General features: G+C 33.9%; 1 protein-coding gene and 1 long non-coding RNA gene across 2 annotated transcripts; one reads left to right on the plus strand and one right to left on the minus strand.

Annotated features, from left to right (window-relative positions):
- Positions 1-7455: 7455 nt before the first annotated feature.
- Positions 7456-10650, minus strand: LOC130589923 (uncharacterized). Its single transcript, XM_057391561.1, has 9 exons — positions 10363-10650; positions 10168-10242; positions 9929-10067; positions 9367-9818; positions 8972-9209; positions 8358-8646; positions 8238-8275; positions 7673-8138; positions 7456-7603 (listed from the first exon to the last, which is right to left on the minus strand). Exons 1-9 carry the CDS (start codon positions 10648-10650, stop codon positions 7456-7458), a joined length of 2133 nt encoding a protein of 710 aa, XP_057247544.1.
- Positions 10651-19519: 8869 nt separating this feature from the next.
- Positions 19520-20577, plus strand: LOC125492331 (uncharacterized). Its single transcript, XR_007268901.2, has 2 exons — positions 19520-19884; positions 19982-20577. It is a non-coding gene; the product is annotated as an uncharacterized LOC125492331 (long non-coding RNA).
- The last annotated feature ends 1247 nt before the right edge of the window (positions 20578-21824 follow it).

Genomic DNA, 21824 nt, shown 5'->3' on the forward strand with positions numbered 1-21824 from the left:
AGAATATAAAGAAACCAAACTGCTATATGAAATGGAGATGAAATCAAGATAGCAACAACATAGCCAAAAAAATCATGTACCATTATCACTGCAACTCATGAAGCCATACGTGCAGGTCTAATATAGACACCAATAGTAGCAACAAGTAGCCTACAACAACACGAAACAACTAACATAACCAGCCCACAAGAAGCGATTCCTTCAATCCTCATCAACATCACCGAGATGATGATACCCAATACATGAACTGGCCGCGCGTCGATGATCAATCCAATAACGAATCAATTCCAAGTTTTATGCAGCTAGAAACACTGCTGGGACATATGGTATGGCATGCATATTAAGGAGTGACTGATCCCAAGATAATCTTGGTGAAGATGTTACTCCCTATGATTTTAGTGATGAGCCAAGCACGACTTACAATCCCAGCAGATCAGATCTTGATGTGTTTCTCACAGGAGAAGGCATTCGTATCTTCATAAAAAGATCACATGAATAATATACCATGATTGAAGTGAAGTAATCATGGGATATGTTAGTATGATTTGTGCTAAGTCGAGTGGATATCCAAACTAATAAAAGTTCCAGGATACAACTATATGCTCACAAATGGATGGCCGCAAGTCAGGGAAGCTAATCGACTGAAGAGAGGTGATACAATTCGTCTTGTGTCGTTTCGCTCCAAGGCCAACAACCAGCTTCATATTACTATTCAAGAAAAGCAAGATAAGGGTTTTTTGATATACGATAATCCACTTTGCTGGGTACCTTATTGGTGAATAAAAACTAGTTGTTGGAGACTACACTACACACAATTTATAAGGAGCGATTTCCACGCTTCCAGCAAGTTGTTTAGTTAGTTTAAAACATTGCCATGATCTCAGTAATTTGTCTATAGAATTATTTTATATATATATATTTGGGCTGATTTGTGCCATTAGTTTAATTTGTGTTGTATGCATATCTTTTATTGGACTGTAAGGGTTTTTGTTGAACATGTTTAACTATAAGGCTAACAACCAACTCACGAAGCCATACTGTCAGAATTCACTTTTTTGAACAAACCATATAGCTTTTCTACTATTTACTTTCGGACAAATGTCATTAATATATACATAAACGCCGTCATATATTATTTCTTACGTTATAAGTCAAATCATATTTTGACCAGTAAGGGTAAAATAAAAAAACTTCGACCACCAAAGTGACTGCTTTTTTTTGTAAAAGGAGGTAGCAGTATTTCAGAGTTGAAAAACTTGTAGCAATGAGAAGAATCTATAAAGCAACAGGTTAGGCTCTGATAAGCATACCTTATCCAAGTAGATACCAATAGCACCATATAATAGTGCATCAAACAGCATCATGCTGAAACAAAGCAGGAAGTTAACCCCATATGATTCCTACATGGATCATTAGCATAAAATCTTCAGTCTTTATTAATTTTCTAAGAGTAATTGTGTTTTTTCATACCTTGAGATTATTACTGTCTAGTATAATATAGTGTAAAAGAGAATTAAACTAATTAGAGATACCCAAGTGTTTATAGTTTGCTAACCTTATACTTGACCAATCTATGCATATAATATTACCTTATGTAACTGAATCCCTAACTATATATGATGCATAAAATACTTTTGAGGAGATGAAACTGATATGCGATTGTGTACCTTCTAAACTAAGAATTCTCAGACAACATCAGATGGCAGCTTTGTTATGAGCTTCTGCAAGATGTCTTCAACCAGACTTTCCCTTGACTTGTCGAACTGCTCCATTTTCTTTGCGTAATCTGCCTCAAGGTTCGCTTTCTTTTGCTCATAGTCTGCTTCAAGTTCCTTTCTCATGTCAGCGATCTCAGTCTTTTCGGCTTCCATGTCTGCCCTCACAACATCCATTACCTCCTTTTGGCACCACATAACAGCAGCAGCACAACACTCTTCTTTCAAGACCTTATTGGTGACCCCCCTATCAAATAGCCCCTACGACAGGGTACTCCTTGTCCATCACACCCAAAAAGCATCTTTAGGGTCACTTTCATCTTCTATGGGTGGTAACTCTTCATAGCTTCCTATAATTCACATAAAAGAATTATAGGTAGCGAAATCAATATCAATATCAATATCAATATCCTAAATCAAGGTATCATAAACAAAATTATATTGTAGGCAAAATTATAGGCAGCAACATCCTACATCAACGCATCTAGTAATATCAACACATGAATAGCCAAAAATAACAATATCAACATCCTAAATCAATGTATGAACGAACATACAATTTTTCTTGCTGTATCCTCAAATGTATCAGCATAATTCTTCTTTTCGTCTTTTACACGAGTGCGCTCAAAGACTTGAACCAACGAAGGGAACTGCTTGTTAGGATCTTCATTTTTCTACCCAAAAAAGAAAGAATCAGTTTACCATTACAAGGGCCACAGTATAGAGTATTTACCATGCATTAAGTGAGATCTAACTAGAATTAGTTTGATTGAGAGCTCATCTTTGGCTTCCTAACATACTCAAACTGCACAAAAAAAGTGACACTAGAGAGAACATTAGGGAAGTGACTTACCATTTCTTAATGTATTCTTGCAAAGCTTTTAGGTCCAGCAGTGTGATTGTTCTTTTGAGCTTTCCTTCGACTTTGATTAAGAGAACATCGGGCCTACACATACATGCACAATAAAAAAGCTAAGTCCTATCAAAGATCACTTAAGTCAAATGCAAAAAAAGTATCAATTTAAACATATTTCGAACTAATCTGAACTATTGTGCAGGCAACAAATCCACCTCGCCCACCCATATTGATAGCCTATAGTAGACGTGGCAAGAGGGGACCACAAGGAGAAAGAGAGGAGCAACTGCCAGCTGCCAAACAGACTGAATGGGCAGAGAATAATCAGGGCATGGCAGGGAATATTCTGGAGTCCCAGGAATGAATGAGCTGGATGGTGAGGTGTCCTTAGGAGCAGGAATTAGGGGACTTGGGAGAGATATAAATAATAGAGGAAAGAAAGGGTTAAGGTATCCAGAAATTGAGTGATTACTAGAGTAATTAGGAGAGATCTTGGCCTCTCGAAAGCCCTGACTTATCTTGTAAACCTTGTTCTCATTAATCAATTCTATCTATTAATTTTGTGTCAATCCTTCTGTTCTTGCTGTGTTTACTGTTGTTGCTCGTATTATCACTTTTGTAGAAGGCAGGAGGTCTGGTTTGTTACATTTTCATTCCCTGTAAATATCCCAACAGGAGCTGAGAAAAGAATCAACACAATATGCCATCTTTTCGCTTTTCGAAACCTTGACTCAAGTATTCAAATCCATTTAACTACCTTTCTTAATCTAATACTGGTATACTTGTATACATGGTCCTCCACCTTAACTGTCAGTTGCTTTTATATATAGTTTCATATTTGGAGTAAATGTTTAACTCAGTTGAGTTACCTAAGGCAAATGCACTACCTTCTCTTCTTTCTTGTTCCATAGAACCAGCAACAGCTTGAAATCCTCTTCGGGTATAGTTTTAGGCCTTTTCATCCATCTCAAATTGTTGGTGGTGTACTTATGGTAATGCCTTTTCTTGAATCGGCACTTATGAATCCTCTAGGCAGCACCAATAGACTTTAGTACCCATTCCTTTCCTTCTTCGGGAACCAGGTATTTGGACTGAAGATGAAGAACAACATTATTAGTTTAGTACGTAGAAGGGAAGTACAGTAGTGTTGCTGTATTATTGCACTTAGAAGCAGACACAAGACCTACCAAAACGTACTCCCACAACTTATCTTTGCCAGGCACCTTTCTCCAACTCTTATATGTCAGTGGAGCATTACCGTAGTCTCGAGCAATGGTCCCTAAGAATCTTGAAAATTCACTTATTGTGTCCTTTTCAGGTGTGACTGGTCCAATAGGCTGTCCAAACTCATTCAAAATAATGGCCTCACGCTTCTCATGAGGGCGCATATGCACTGCATGCATCATAGTAGGACCCCTTCCAATCGCAACTAAGCAAAAAGTTCAAAGTAACTATAAACAAGCCACATATAATACATAATATATATATATATATATAATATATTATATATATATATATATATATATATATATATATATATATATATATATATATATATATATATATATATAAGTTTATTCATCTTCAAGAGACCTAAGTATTGTGTTGCTGTGCTTCAAACAGAAGCTTTTTTTTGTCAAAGTGAGATAAATATTTAAGAAATTAAAGAATGGAAAGAAGAGAAAAGAAAACAGAAGTTTCCTAGTAAAACCAAAAATAAGGAAGTGGTCAATGCTCCTTTCTAAATCCACTCTCAACCAAATAAAATCTTCTACTTTCTTTGCTCTCAAGAGACCATTTTTTGCCTTACTCAGGTGCTTTTTATTTATTATGTTCTATGTGTCTATCATCAAGGAATTCTGAAAGTTGAAGATTACCTTAAGGCTCTATGTGTCTACCTTCATCAAGGTGGTCAGGGTTCTAGAGATCTGACAGTAGAAAAACACACATACACTATAGATAGAATTTAGGAGTTATCATGTTGATCAAAAAGTGTTGTTTTATGTATTGATATATCATTTTCTTTGTGTTGCAGACATGAAAGGCAAAATTAGAGTCTATTGTCGTGTTAGGCCTCTAAGTGCCAAAGAAAAGAATGATAACGAAAAGAACATTGTTATAAGTGCTGACGAGTTTACAGTTGAACATCCATAGAAAAATGAAAGGGCTAAGCAAAATATCTATGATCATGTATTTGATGGAAGTGCAACCCAAGAAGATGTTTTTCAGGATACAAAGGCAAGTTCTGAGTACTTAATGAACCTTTCCATGTTATTCGCATCTATATTTGGGTGGCCATAATTCATCATATATTCTGATCACAAACTTTATCTCCACATGTTTTAAATCTTTCCTAATGAATTTCTTAAATTTTGTTTATTTTTGCTAAATTAGGAAAAAACCTTGAGAGAAGGATTTCCTCTTTGTACTCTTATAAAAAAAATAAAAAATTGAAAGAGTGAATTCATATAATCTCAGATTTCTGTAGCCTATTAGTTAACTTGTGCATATGCTGTCAACTGCATGTGTTTTATTTTCATGCAGTATTTAGTTCAATCTGTTGTGGACGGATACAATGTTTGCATATTTGCTTATGGTCAAACTGGTTCCGGAAAGACATATACCAGTTATGGAACAGAAAGTGAACCTGGACTTACCCCATGTGCCACTTCGGAACTTTTCAAGGTTTTGAAAAGAGACAACAAAAAGTTTTCATTTTCATTGAAGGTAGCCACTTTTGATGAACTTATTATGTAAAATACTCAGATTCTACACATTAATTAGCAAATTGCAACTTCATTACCCAAGAATTAAGAGTTGTTTTTGTAATTAGTTATTACTTTACCTTGTTGTTCAGTCTCATTCACAGTGTTTTGTTCAGCCTCGTTATCATCCACATCCTCATTGTCACTATCATCCATCTCCTCTTTATCACTATCTACTTCCTCTTCATTGCCATCATCATCAGCACCTTCGTCATTTTCTTTTGCTGCTAATTCACCGTCATCTGCTGGGTTTTGAGATTCTCCATCACTTTTATCCTCTTCATCTACATTGACATGGCGTGTTTCATCCAATTCTATCACAGACACAATTTGTATGTTAGAATCACATGCATTTGCAGGGTCTATATTAATTCAACTGCACAAAAAAGATTTACTTAAGAGCCATTCTAAGTCTGCATCAACCACAAGTTGATTTTCAAGACAACCAGCTAAAGGTGTAGGAGTTTCCAAGGCGGCTTCCTGATTTGGTTGTTTCTTCTTCAAGATCACTTCAGCCATAGTTGGTGCTTTCCCTTTTCCATTTTCACCAACTTGTCTCCGTTGTTTACTCTGCTTTAGAAGTTTGTTTAGCATCATTGGAGGTACATACTTTTGGGAAGGAGCAGATGATCGAATCACCTGTTTGAAATCAGAAGCTCGCAAGTAAATCATAGAAGCAGCAAATTTCTGAATCCTACCATGCTAAATTTGATGCATTGTACGAAAGGAAAAAGGAAATATGCACAATGCAGTTGGCATGATTTGAACAGCTTTATGGTGCAACAAATGTGATTGTTGATTCACACACACTAATTACAGCTAACAAAAACTCATGTGCAGCAGTACTTTTTTAGCAAAAATGAATCAATTAATAAACTTATGTGCACCATCCATGCGTTGATTTTCATTAGGAGGTCAGATAAAAGCCAAAACTTACAAACAAAAACACATATCCTTCCACATCTTGATATATCAAAAAACAAAGTGGGAAGCTTCTGGAGTAAAAAAAACAGCTTGTAGCCGGAAGACAGACTATTGCCTCCATGCCCATCCTCAATTACACTCGAAAAACTTGCTAAAACGAAGCTTTAGGGAAAACCTCAACAAATGCAGCTATTAGGAAAAAAACAAGAAACATATTTTCTCATCCCACCTCAGTCTCACACAAAAAGTTTGCAGAATGAAGCAATAGAATTTAAACCACCTTCTCTAAAACCGCCGACGTTAACTAATCAAAACGAATGTGTAAACTTTGCCACAAATGCAGCCCCAACCATAATAGAGTGCTTTTAACCCAGTAAGATCATTAATTGATTCATAAAGCTTTTATTCATAACACGTAAGATTATTAATTATTCCTCAAACAAAATAATGAGCTTAACTACATATTATTATGAAGATATCCTACATCACAACACCATGACCATGCCTATATCTAAATGAAATCATTATAATCAGAATCTTATGTTGAACAGATCAATAAGCGATAATAGTCACAACAACGTACCAATTTTGAAACTGCTTTAGCATGATTTGACCTTTGTTGTTCCTCCTCTTGCTCTTCTTCACTAGACTGAGTACCAAGAGAATAATCAGGATCCTTGTTTCCCTCTTTAGATCCCTTTGCTTTCTCTTTCCTTTTTTTGTTCTTTTTGCTGTCCACCAAGTTCTTCAGTGACCTGCTTATGTCTAGGATTCCAGACTCAAGCAATCTGGTCTTGCACTCCTCAACTCGCTGCATTCTGCCTTTCTCATAAGCATTCATTGTCTTCAAAGCCTTACTTCCCTTTGCCATTTGTAACCTACACATTACATTAGAAACTGATTCAGTTCAATCTCATTAACAAGGCATATTCAGATAATAAAATCTACAATAATTCAAGTTAAAGGTACAACAAAGCACTGAAACAGATTCATCATACAGATTCAGATACCCTGAAAAAGAGCATGAAAAACAGTTGGAAGTATCATTAACAAAGAATAAGTAGCAGATTGAACATGCATTAACTAATTAATAAAGACTTATAAATTAATAATTGAGGTTTTTGTATGCTAATAAAGGCTTAAATGCAGATGCTATAATAAGACAACCTCAAAAAAAGTAATCTATACGTTCAAATCATTCAGCAACATTGTCGAAATCCTCATCTGCTTCCATCCTATCCCACATGGTATCATCAAAATCTGAGTCTTCACGGTTTTGCTCATCTGTTGCAACACCATCAAGAGTGACATTTGCATCCATTACCATAGGCTCTATATCTTCCCTTGATAAGTTAATTTATGTATCATCAGTACTAACAAGGGAAGTCGAGCCATTGTCTTCGGGCACACACCTATTAGAGTGTCCAACCTCTTCACCTTCCCCAAAATCATAAATGTCCCTTGGAATTGCATTCATAACATGATTCAACCTCGAGCTAATAGGATCTAGAGCATACCAAACTTGGTGCACTTGAGACGGCAAAACAAAGGGATCATCCAAGGAACAAAACTTGTTGACATTAACACAAGGAAGCCCATAGTTATCCTTTTCCTCTTGGTACCACTCACACCGAAACAAAACAGCGCTAAACTTAGACCAATAATTCAGCTCTATAATTTCAAGTATCGAACCGAAGTAAGCCACCTTCCCCAAAACTGGATTCTTGTCCTTAGTGCTTGCAAAGCTTGGAGTTAATGCAACTAAAGATACACCACTATTTTGAGTTTTACATCTATTGTCACGTTCTTTGGTGTAAAATCTAAAGCCATTAACGTAATAGCCTGAATATCTCTTTGTTGTAGCACTTGGACCTTTAGCTAATCAAAAGATGTGATCCGGGACATTGCTCACCACTGCTTTATTTCCAAACCACTTAGTAAACTCATGGCTATGGTCTCGTGCCTGAGCCAACTTACTTTTCCTTGACTGACAACTAACATACAGTTCATGTTCACTGCATTAAAATTTTCAAAAAGAATTATGAGCAGGTAAGTTAGTAAGTTGGTAAGTTAATTAATGCTATTATTTATCTTTACCTGATATACTCATTGACTTCTTCACTATCAGAATTGAACAAGGCATATCGATGCGCCTGTTGAAGGGAATTAGCATCCAAAGTGAATAAGTTGCCTTTCCTTCTCTTCTTTCCTCCCAATGGATGACCAACCCTTCTAAAGATGATAACATCCGAGTTACCTTCCTTGTCTTCATTGGAATGAGTTGACTTCACTCCTTGCATATATCGTGCAATAAAATTTGAGCACTCATCTAACCAATACCCTTCTGCCATGGATCCCTCTGGATGGCTTCGATTACGCAATATGACTTTAATGTACAGAGATATCGTTCAATGAAGTACATACAACGCCCATGCACAGGACCCCAAGCTTAATTTGAGCCACTAAATGAACAGGAAGATGTACCATAATATCGAAGAATGAAGGTACAAATATCTTCTCAAGTTCACATAATGTCTCAGTTATTTCAGTTTGCAAGCTATCAAGGTTTTTTGGATCAATAACCTTGCCGCAAAGCTTTCGAAAGAAAGCTCCAAGCCTAATGAGAGGAATTGCACATGTTGGGTAAAGATTTTCTCACAGCAACTTGTAGTAGGTAATGCAATATAATGTGTGCATCGTGACTTTTATACCCAACAACTTTCCTTTCGGAGGAACGCACACAACGAGCAATATTAGATGCACTCCATATGGTAGTTTTGCTTCCTTCAAAGCTCGACAGAAGATATCTTTCTCTTGAGGTGACATAGAAAAGCTCCCTTTTTTGAAGAAAACATGTTTACCATCATCTGCAAGTTGAGGATGCAACTCTTCTTTGAAACCTAAATCCATAAGATCAAATCTACCTTTTGCATGATCCTTTGTTTTTCCCTTAATATCCAACAAAGTCCCAAGTAGATTATCACAAAGGTTTTTTTCAAGTGCATCACATCCAGATTATGCCGACAAGAAATATCCTTCCAATATGGCAAGTCAAAAAACCATGGTCTTTTTTCCATGGATACTGGGGATCATTCCTCCTCCTAACAGTTTTTCCAAACAAATTTTCAAAATTCAACAACTCACTATGAACTTCGATCCCAGTTAAGGGTTTTGGAGGAGGTCGTTGCTCCTCTTTTCCATTGAAAGCCTTCTTACTACTTCGAAAAGGATGATTTGCATCCAATAGTCTTCGAAAGTCCATGTAACACATCTTTCTACTATTCTTCAAATACAAGTGGGGAGTTTCAAAATTGCACTCAGGACATGCAAATTTACCCTTGGTTTTCCAACCAGACAACATTGAATACCCTGGAAAATCACTAATGGTCCACATTAATGCAGCATGCAATTGAAAAGTTTGATCATTGTACTTATCATATGTTTGAACTCCATTATTCCACAAATCTAAAAGTTCTTCCTTCAAGGGTTGCATGTAGACATCAATATTATTGCCTGGAGACTCGGGACCAGGATCAACAAGGACAACATAAGGTACTCCTGCTTCATAAACATCCAAGGGGGCAAATTATAATTGATTAAAACCACAGGCCATGTGCTATGTGCAATGGTCATTGTTCGAAAAGGATTGAACCCATCACTAGCTAAACCCAACCGGACATTTCTAGAGTCCTTGGAAAAATTTGGATACAAAGAATCAAAATTTTTCCATGTCAATCCATCCGCCGGATGACGTAGATTCCCATCTTCCTCACGTTCATCAGCATGCCAAGCCATGGATTTTGCTGTCTGGGAACACATGAACAACCTTTGAAGCCAGGTTTCAATGGAAAATGCCATAATACCTTGGCCGGAATGCGAGACTTCTTCTTAGAAGGCTTAGCTATACCATTTCCTTGATTCTCTTCCGGTTGTTTCCATTTTGATGTATGGCAAACATGACATTCTTCTGCATCTTCATATTCTTTCCAATACAACATGCAATCATTAGGGCATGCGTGAATTTTCCGATAATCAAGTCCCAAATCTCTTATTATTTTTTTAGCTTCATTAAAATTTGAAGGAAGGTTGCATTGGGAATAACCTCTTTCCAAAGCTTAAGAAGATCATCAAAAGCCACATTACTAAGACCATGAAGAGTCTTGTAAAGGAGGAGTCGAATGATGAAAGATAGCTTTGAAAAGGTCTTACATCCAGGAAACAACTCTTGGTTGCCTTCTTCCACCAATCTATGAAACTTTCTAGCTTCCTCATTTGGCCCTTGGGAGTTCCCAGCCCCCACTATGGTCTCTCTGAACCGATCATGCATTAATTCATCTATGCTATCATGCATGACAAAGTTATCTTCTTCCATAACATCGACTTGCCCCATGGATACATGGTCCTCCCCATGGAAACTCCAAATTTCATAGTCATCCACAAAGCCATCCACTTTTAAGTGATCATAGACTTCACTTCTATGACACCAATACCGATTCTTACATTGCTTGCATGGACATCTAATTTGTTCCCTCGGGATGCCTTAGCAAATGAAGCATTAAGGAAATTAACCAATCCATTTTCAAATTCAGGCAAGCGTCTAGGTAGCCTCATCCAACTCCTATCCTCCCTCATACTAGCCTGAAATTTTTAGTCAACTAACGTGAAATTTTAAATTTAAATGATAAAATTTCATACATAAAAATATAAATGATATATCATTGACAAACACTTTAAATGAAACCATTATCATCAATCAATGAAACTTATATATTGAAATACTACTATAACCGCACGAACAACAATATTATAGGAATTACCATTAAAATTTAACCCAATTATTGTAATTGACTCCACGATATGCATAGAAATTCATGAAGATGAGAAAAGATTTTCAATTGCCAAAGCCTTTGAAATACTAGCAATGAACCTTGAGATAACTTAGTCTTACGGTGCCAACATTAGTCAAGTTTAAATTTACAAAACAAATGGCATCACAATAATAGCGAGAAGTAGAGCTATACAGCAGTGATGCAGCAACGAGCACAACAATAATGACGACCAACAGTAGAAGAATAAAAAAAGAAACATCAAACCTAGCATCCGAAACTTTAAACTTAGAAGCAACTTAAAATAACAAAGATAAAACATTAAGAGTTACAATAGCCACAAGATGATGAGTTAATCTTTTTGAAAGGAGGAATGAATTTGTTTAGGGGGAAAATTGGCACTACAATAGGATGTTCATTAAACACATTGACTTCTTCCTCATTGAGCCCAAAATACATGGTTGGTACCCCAAAAGCATCCTTCAACATGTTAACTTCACTGTCATCATGTCTTGTCCCTTCTATATCAGGAATATCAATGCGTTCAATCACAAAAATACTACATAAGTATATAAAGGTGGATTAGATATGTAAAGGGGAAAGTGTGGAAAAGAGAAATGAATAGATAAACCAATGTAACCCATGGCGATATGAAACCGCGAGAAAATTAGTTCTACAATCTAATTCTCAAAAGTCAAGAAAATTAGTTCTACAATCATGTGTTCCCTTATATTATTATTTTCGCAACTCTATGAGGATCGTGCATCTTATTTGGTAAGTTGATAATTTATGCCTTTGAAAAGTAAGTTGGTTGTTGGCTAGGTTCAACAAATAAGAAGGATTTAAATTAAAAGGGATAATCTTGGATTGTAAGTTGTATGATCACTTTTTTAATCCTAAGATAAAATGGAATTAAGTTGTGAATGTTTGATTATATGTGTCTGTATTGCTTGTGTGTCATAACAAGTAATAATTGGTAAATCATGTAAAGCATAACTTGGATAGTAATAAACTTTAGACTGGTGCACGTCTGAAGTTGGACAATCATGAGTTGGGGTACATGGTGAGCGTGCCATGGCTTTTTCTGGGAATTGGATTGATCACCGTTCATATTTTTATTAAAAGGTTCATCGATATCGCAGGTCATTATGGAATTCGGAGTCGCGCCCGTATTTCGTTTTCCTAGGTGAAGGCTAGTTTTTAGTTAGACAACTCGGTCCAATAACTATTCCATTAAAGTAATAAAAAGATGGTTAAAGTTTAGTTCAGTAAAAGTTATCTGTAGTTTATTGTTATGTCATTATTTATCCCTGCTTATTATTTATTAGTATCATGTTAGTAATGTTTATTTGTTATTATGTAGTACTCAGCTTTGTTGATTACGTGCTTTGTTTGTATGTGTTGATCATGGCTTTGCCTTAATGATCTTGTAATGACCCATTCTTGGTGAGCAGATTCTTTAGTGCATTGACATCTACAGGTGTGCAGATGTCGCATCATGGGAATTTGGGAATGGAGAGCTTGTGTGGCAGATTGATTTAATTATTGTTTCAGTAGATACTTTATATTTAAGTTTGGTTTGAAATTAACATTGGTAGTGTTGTTTGGTTTTAAAGTACTTTGATTATTTATTATATTTAAATTCTAAAGTTTAGTCATATGTTTTCCGTTGCAAAATTCTGAATAAGCCGATACGTTCTCACACGGGACAATAATGCTTTGATGATTCTCTAAGTTTTATATTGGAAAGGTATTTGTTAAAAGAGAGAATTATCGGGGTGTTACAAAGTGGTACCAGAGATTTAAGTTATTTTCAAAAAATTTAGGCGACTAACTTGCTAGTTATTTAAATAATCTTCTTAGAATTGAACTCCTACTTATTCGTTTTGGAACACGTTATTATTTTAAATTAACAATAGAGATATATTATTCGGAAATTTAATTGGAGGTTCGAAATTATAGGGCTCTAATTTTTTTATGTTCGATTTCTTTTTTCCCGAAATTAAAATTCCGAAATTGTGTGGTTCGAAATTTCTTTTTTTATGTTCGGATTTTTTTTATTCGGTATAGTCTAGTCGAATTTTTTTTTGTTCGACATTTTATAAATGTTATTTATTCAAAAAATATAATTAGTGTATTCATTATTTTATTACCTTTAAGTTTTACTTGTTGTATTGTGAGAATGGGTAGTATAGGAAGGGCATATAGGATAGAAATATTATAGGCTTGCATTAAATATTTAGTTCAGCATGTTTATATTTTTCTTCTAGGCTAACTATTTATATTTTTCTTCCCTGATAACTGTTTGTATTTTCTTCCTTTGCTAACTATTATATTTTTGTGCCAATGTTATTGGTGATAACTCTTTATTGTTTGTTGTTGGGAAATGCATTTAGCGAGAGTATTAAATATGTTTATTTGTTGCAGATCCCTAACCATGTATTCCAGGCAAAGTAATAGAGTAGGAAGTTACCAAAATCCTATTGTAATAAGTGATGATGAAGGTGATGATATTAATGTACCTGTCAATAATAACTATACCAGACTAGATTGGGATATGCGTTCTGTATTAAGATCAGGTGTGGCCAGTGATGATGAGCTCATTGTGGAGTTCGACCATGCTAGGGGTCAGACCAGACTAGATATTTACCGTGCTGTCTTTAGGTATGAAACTGATTCAGAGTCAGAGGATGAAGAGCTTCAACCTACAAGAAGATCTAAAAGACCAAAGAGATACGTCGACTATTACACTGAGGACATAGATGAGTTTGAAGATGAGATCTTCACGCCTAAAGAGTACAAGGAATCTAGGACAAGAATGATAATGTGGTACTTTAGATCACTAGTTATTTATTTATGATTAAGGAAAATAATATAGTATAATAATACAATAATGTTAGATAGTTGGCTAACAATGATTAGATTTGTTTTGTAGTACTTTTGTTTTAGGAAGATATAATGTTATAGTTACCCAATTATTTAATAATACCCTTTTGGAGGAATAAAAGTTGAATGTTTATTTATTCGAGTGAGCAATAATTTATTCCGGGCACGTGTTGAGAATCTTTTTATCATTTAAATTTTATTATGTGATTCCATTCTTGTTTGTTTCCACTTGTGTGTTTTGATGTGAGTATTTTCTCATAGATGATTATGTGGTTGCTAGAGAACATTTTATGTTGTACTTGGAACTGTTTGAAAAATTGTTTGTTGATGGGATCTTGATTGATCAAATCAAATGTTGCCTTCATAGATTGGCTTGTAAGTTATATTGAAACCTAAAGTAGAGTTACATTACTTTCAGGTCACGCAGTAGGATGGCTGACAACAACAACCTAGTTGCTGCTATTCGCTTCTTGGCTAACAACAACAACAATGACAACAATAAGTGTGCATATGTTGCATCATGGGAATTTGGAAATGGAGAGCTTGTGTGGCATATTGATTTAACTATTGTTTTAGTAATACTTCATATTTAAGTTTGGTTTGAAGTTAACATTGGTAGTGTTGTTTGGTTTTAAAGTACTTTGATTATTTATTTATATTTAAATAAATAAAGTTTAGTTATATGTTTTTCGCTGCAAAATTCTGAATAAGCCGATACATTATCACACGGGCAATAATGCTAAGACGATTCTCTAAGTTTTATATTGAAAAAGTATTTTGTAAAAGAGAGAATAATCGGGGTGTTACACCACATCGCCACCTGAACTCACCACCCTCGCCACCAGAACCACCACACGGCCACCCGAACCAACCGGAAAATGTTCACGCAACCATCTAACCACCGAAAACAACCCACCACCTACAACCAACACAAATTGCCACCCCTGTCGTGAAAAAAAACCACCCACCCGAAAAAAAATCATACTACGTGGTTAGCCACCTCCACCACCTTGAAAACCACCAAACCCACTCGAAAAACCTCATGCACCCCACAACTGCCACGAAAGAGGGGAGGGAGGAAGAACGTCGGCGCTAAATGTGACAACCCCGCACAATCCAACTTAAAACCCTAACTCTAATAATTGATTATGCCTTTAGATGGTCAAATTCGGCCATAAAAACTTCAAATCTGAAGTTTTTATATTTGAAGTTTTTATGGTCGAATTGGACCTTCAAAACCTCAAATATGGTGTTTAATGGTGGAAGAGAAGGAAAACAAGGAGGGGGGGGGGGATTGTGACGGGCGACAGTGAGGTGGGGAGTGATGTGTGGTAGTAAGAGGGAGGCGTTATGGGTGGCAATGAGAGGGCGCGTGGCGGTGAGGGGTGGGGTGGTGGTCGTGCTGGTACTTGGGAGAGATAGGGGAAGAATGTGAGGAAAAATAGGGGGTGAAGATGAGTTTTCAAACCAAACAACATTTTTTAACAAAGGATCATGAACCAAACTCCCCTTAAGTAATGTGAGAGCAATACAGTAACATGTATAGCTGGTAAAACAGGCATGTACCCATTGACCCAATCGGAGATCTGTTTTCACCTTAAATAGAATCGAGTCTCGAAATAACTTGAAAACAATGGAACCGAAATGACCAGAGCTCGAATCTACACGATCCAAAGTGACCTGACAATAATGACTCGAATTCAACCCAAAAATAATAATGAATATATTCCACAAACATTAATTTATGTGCTTTTATTTGCTAGGATAGATTGTCGACCTTACCCGAATTGACCCGACCTAAACCAACGTGAACTGACTGAAATTGATTCGATGTTGACACAACTTATCAAACCTGCACCATGACGGATCCGACTCAGATGCAACACGAACACAAAAGTCGGCCCGATTTAAACCCTACTTGTACCCGACCTGTATGATCAGTTTGCCCCCTTTAGTAGCATGTATGGAGAAATTTTTGACCATCTCAAACATGTGTCTTAAAACATGGACCAGGCTAATTTGATCAGTTCTAATTCGAATGTGTTTTAAAAGTTTTTTTGGTGTTTCGGGATTCTAAGGGAAAAGCAGTTTTTGTTAGGCTTCTATATTACAACAAAAACCTAAAAGAAAAGTATGAAATTAAGAAGAAGTTATTAGTTTCACAAATTTTACATTACTTAGGAAAGAAAAAAAATCAATTTTATCCTAAAAAATAACTAATTACTGTCATTTTATGCATGTTTGGACATCTATACTACATGCTAAAGCAAAAGCCACTATTTTTGCCATTTTCACTCCTAAATTACTAAATTCCCTCCCAAACCTTTTCAATCAAAATCATTTAATAGATACAACTACATGCATCTATAATTGTGTCATTTCTCTTATGATATATTTAAAAAGACAATTTTTAAAAAAAATTAAAAGCATTTAATAATTGAAATACATACGTATAGTGGTGTCAATTCAGTTAACCAGTTCAGTTCTGGTTTAAACCAAACAGTTCAGTTGACTTCAGTTCAGTTAATTCAGTTTATTTTTCCAAACTTAATTGATTCAGTTTAAACTTTTTCGGTTTCAGTTTCAATCCATACAGTTAATTCAATTTTCAGTTAAGTTCAGTTCAGTTTACAGTTTATCTTTTGGTTTGACCCGTACAGTTTTGGTTTAAACAGTTGGCTTTTTACGGATTACTATCAGTTAAACAGTTATTTTCGGTTGGATTCAGTTATTTTCAGTTTTTAAGGAAACCGCATTGACTCGGGTGAAAGTTGATATCGGTTATGACGTGTGTTTCGGGTCTCGCTTCGGGTCATCCGTTATTCATTGCAGGAAATTCCAATTTAGTTGGACTTTTATCACATAGGTTAAAGTGTCGTTAAACTTGTCGAACACAACAATGGCACCAAGAGACATATATATTTGTCTACGAAAGGGCATTTTGAAGTTGCCATATTTTCTGTAAAATTATTTTATTAAAGGTTCAACATTTGGCTGATATTGAAAAATTCAATTTCAAATTCTTCATTATTCTATAATTTTTCAATGTGTAACTATCAATGATGAATTGGTGATTGGTTGTGATCAAAGATTAAGATGATGATTGATAATGATGAATTACTTTATAAATCAGTTAATGTAAGTGGTTAAGCATTATAAATCAGTATAATGGAATTTGAAACAAAAAACATCTACTTAAATAATCCAAGTATTTATTAGTGTACATAATGAATGTTCAATGGTAGCCTCTAAGTTGATTTAAGATAACAATGATATTTAGTTAATCGTCTTTATGTGAAATGCATTTTGAAACATAAAACATATGATTGAACTAATACGTAGTTATTGGGTTAGATGGACGATGTATATCAATATAAGTCATTAAGTTGATTCAACATAGCTATATTCTATTTAACCAAGTCATATTTAATTTCAACTAATTTTGAAACTAAAAATATCCAATTGAAGTAGAATAAGTTGTTGTCAGACATATGAATAATAATGTATCATTAATAAGTAACATAAAGCGATGATGAAAATAGTAAATAAAATAATAAAAAAAAAATACAATAATAGTAACAATAACTATGATGACACTTAGTCAGTTACTTCTTAGTCAACTCGTGTGTGCGTAAATAGTATGATGACAATGAAAACAATAACAATAATGAACATAAATTATAAGAAGTTACTATCACTCAATGAAATTCATATAAGTTATATCGTTACACAATAAGTTCACTTAAATAATATAATCTAACTACTAGATAATTAGGTGATAGACTAATAGTTGTATACGTACATAACTCTATAAATTATACTTATAAGCAAATATATGTATCCTATAACACGTCAATATAATTATATTGTTATACTATAATTCATGTAAATGACTATAATCAAAACATTAATGACCTTAGAGCTAGAGTAACAACTCAACAAGTAATGAAGTAAAATAATCAACGTTAATCACTTATCACTTAATCGAATATGTCAATATGTCATATGAAAATGATACATAATCAAACACTATGTTAGTAGAGGAGATGAACATGATCGAATTTCGTTAAGTTAAGGTTCATAATATTGGCATAATTAATTAATAAATGATCATAAGATTGATTGTCTTCGACATTAATCAAAAGTCAAAACCATCAAATGAATATGATCATACGATTGATCATCGATGTTATTACACGGTTTGAACAATAATCAAATCATACTAGAAATCCGTCTATTTCATTACTTAAATAATCACACATTCATGTATTTCATACTTAACACTTAACAATTTATACTTTCACAGTTTCACATCAATACATCATTATTCATTGAACATCATGATTGGTGATGATCAAGGTGATGATGATTTATAATGGTGAATGCTTATAATTTAGTGATGAGGATGATTAAAGTCGATAAACACAAGCTAATATAATACGAGTATAATGTGACAAAAATCAGTATAGTTGGACAATCATTAGGCTAAACTCAATTCACAACTTTAATAAACATAACTCTACAAGGAGTATAACTATACTCTATTTAAGTTAAACATCCAATGTAAGTCGAGCTATGAGCTATGAGCTATCGAGACTCCGGTAGAGTATCATTATGCATAGTAATAAACATAACTCTACAAGGAGTATAACTAAAATTAAGAAACTCAATTCACAACTTTAATAATAATAATAATAATAATAATAATAATAATAATAATAATAATAATAACAATAATAATAATAATAGTAATAATAATAATAATAATAATAATAATAAGGGGCAATGACTAGGCTAAACTAGATTAGTATATAGATTAATGTATTGCATTTCGACTATATGTCAATGTATAGATAGTGTATATATCAATGTGTTGCATTTCTAGCCAGTATACATTAGTATAAACACAAAGTAATACAATGAATTGGTATATATATTAGTCAATGATAATCATCTTCGAGTGTAATGCGTCTCATAAACAAAAAAATATACTTGAACGATTCGAATTACATATTATACTAAATGAATGTGTCAATGGTAGTTAATAGGCTAATTAAGATAAAAAATACATCAGTACAATATTTGAGTTAAAACATCTACTTGAGCTATATGTCTTAACTTTGTATATAGTGACTATAAACAAACTATTTTATTAGTAGACTTAAATATTTTAGTATGATATAATAATATTGGAATCATTCTAACTAATACGTGATTGATTATTAATGAGTGAGTATAGACTTTTAATATGCTCTAATAGTATAACTGACGATAATAATAATGAGTATTATATATTAACTACGAATATACGATTAATTAGTGGATATGAGATTACTATTATAAATAATAATATTATTATTTGAAAATGGGGTTATAAAGTATGAGTTTGGGGTTTAGGGATGTGGAACATGGAGATTAGTTGTTATGAATAATAATTTGGTAGGATTATTTGTTTTCTTAATGCAAAATCCAAAACCATCTAATGGACAAAATCTAAACCGTTAGATTATCATAATCAAGGGCACACAAAAAACAACACAAAGCACACGGATCATAAATATTAACCGTTGGATACATGTCTAAAACAAAATAAACCGTTAGATCGTCTCCTACCCTATTACCTTCTCCCATCTCTCCTCCAAACTGCCAAACCTAAAAATTCTATTCATGCGCTGCTCCTTCCATTTCTCTGTGCTGATCCTTTCCTATCTCTTCTACTTCCATTCATTCAAAACCCTTTTCATCCAGATTCTCAATTCTCCTTCAACTCAATCTTCCTTTTTTTTTCCCCTTCCAAAATTACATTTTTCTTAGTATACAAATCAACCCTTCTTCCTAAATCCTACATGTAACATGGCCTTGAAAACTTGAAATATACAAAGTAATACTCTACCACCCTCCTCTAGATGTAGGTACATATATAACGGATCTTTTGCACACTTTTTTAAATTTCCAATAATTTATTCTCCAATTTCAAGCAATGATATAATTGGGTTTTGATTAATTCAGCGAAAAACGAAGAACTGGGATTAATTAATTGTTGTAATTTTGTCGTGCGCAAAAACAACACCACGAAGAAAGAGAGCATTTCGTTCGTCCGTTCATCAGCGGTGGTTCCTCGGTTCCTCGGTTCGTTCGTTCTTTTATGGTGGTGGTGGTTCCTTGTGTCGGTCGTTTGAAGGTTTAGATTAATTTTATTTTTTTTAGTTTTTCGTTTTAGATATTTACTTCATGAATGTTCATGGTTAATTTTCTTTTTTTCTTTCTCTTTACTCTTCTTTTCTTCTTTTAGTATAATTAAGTTTTCCAGATTTGAATAATATTGATGAAGAAGGAATAAATGGAATTAGTTGAGTGATTGTAACTTTTGTCTTCAGTATCCAGAAGTTTGGGAAGTTTGAAGTTTTGGGAAGTTTGAAGTTTGGTGACGCTGAAATAACCAAATCAATGTACAGATTTAAGAGTTAAAGTGTTATTATTTTTTATTGTAATTATTTTTTTGTAACTTTTAGATCTAATTTATCATTTTCTGTAATGAGCGAATGTAATTACTAAGGATTTTGATTTTAGATCTACCCATGTTTAACTGAAAATTTTGAATTTGATTTTATGTTTTGTATATTTGTTGATTTATGCTTGGTTTGTGTATATATTTTCCTTAAAATTACTTCAGATTTTAAGAAAATTTTAAATCATTTGCATCTCTTAGATTAAAGGGATGTAGCTGATTTTTTTAAAAAATTATGACTTTCATAATTAAGAACACTAGCTAGCATTCTGTATTTGGGAGAATATTATTTGAAAATGGAGAGATTGGATAATTAAATGAAAATATAAACAAGTACATGATATTCAAAGTTTATATTAAATGTTTAATTTAGTTCAGTTAAAAACAGTTTGATTTAGTTCAGTTAAAAACAGTTTGATTTAGTTCAGTTAAAAACAGTTTGATTCAGTTCAGTTAAAAACAGTTCGAAACAGTTTTCAGTTAAATTCAGTTCATTTCCAGTTCAGTTTAGTTCAGTTTAAATCGGTTTTTCGTACAGTTAATTTCAGTTTGGTATGTTTTCGGTTGATTTTCAGTTCAGTTTCAGTTCAGTTAATTGCAGTTTACTTTAATCTGATTGACTTATCAGTTTTTAACTTTTCAGTTATGGGTCAATTCAGTTCAGTTTATTCAGTTCAGTTGATCAACCATTTGCAGTTTAACCATCGGTTTTCAACCAAACTGACAGCACTACATACGTAGATTATCATGTCATTTCACTATTAGTAATAACATTAAAAAATTACTCCCTCTATTTTTTTCTCACTTTTCTGTGCATATCTCCCATGCACATCTTTGAACTTAAATATCTTTCATTATATATTAATAAAAATTATAACGATTGAATATTAATAATGTACTCGAATCAAACAAGATCCCACATGACTATATTTTTAATTATCAATTGAAAAAAATTGAGAAGATTCTCTCTAAGTATGAATAGTGTCAAGATTCTAAGTGGGAACGATAAAAAAAAAACAGAGGGAGTACTAGACAAGATGTGGCAACCTATTTCTGAATATCGTCTCGATTTTGTGTCTTAATAGGTTCCCTCTCATATCGGATCTTCTTCAACAAGACATTCAACACAAGTAGCCAACCTCACTTGCAATTGCTCGCGACAAGTTCAAGTTGGCGTGGACATGTACTAGTTTGTTTTTGTTCCATAGAGTATGTAAGAGCAAATAAAGCCCCTTTAGTTTTGTTTGATTGTTTTAATTAATGCAAATTTTCTCGTTGTAAAAGAACAAATAACATTAAAAACAAGATTTTTAAGTTTATAAAAGTTTCTTTTTTTCAAAAGAA

This window comes from Beta vulgaris, chromosome 8, assembly GCF_026745355.1.
Source record: "Beta vulgaris subsp. vulgaris cultivar EL10 chromosome 8, EL10.2, whole genome shotgun sequence".
Taxonomy (NCBI): domain Eukaryota; kingdom Viridiplantae; phylum Streptophyta; class Magnoliopsida; order Caryophyllales; family Amaranthaceae; genus Beta; species Beta vulgaris.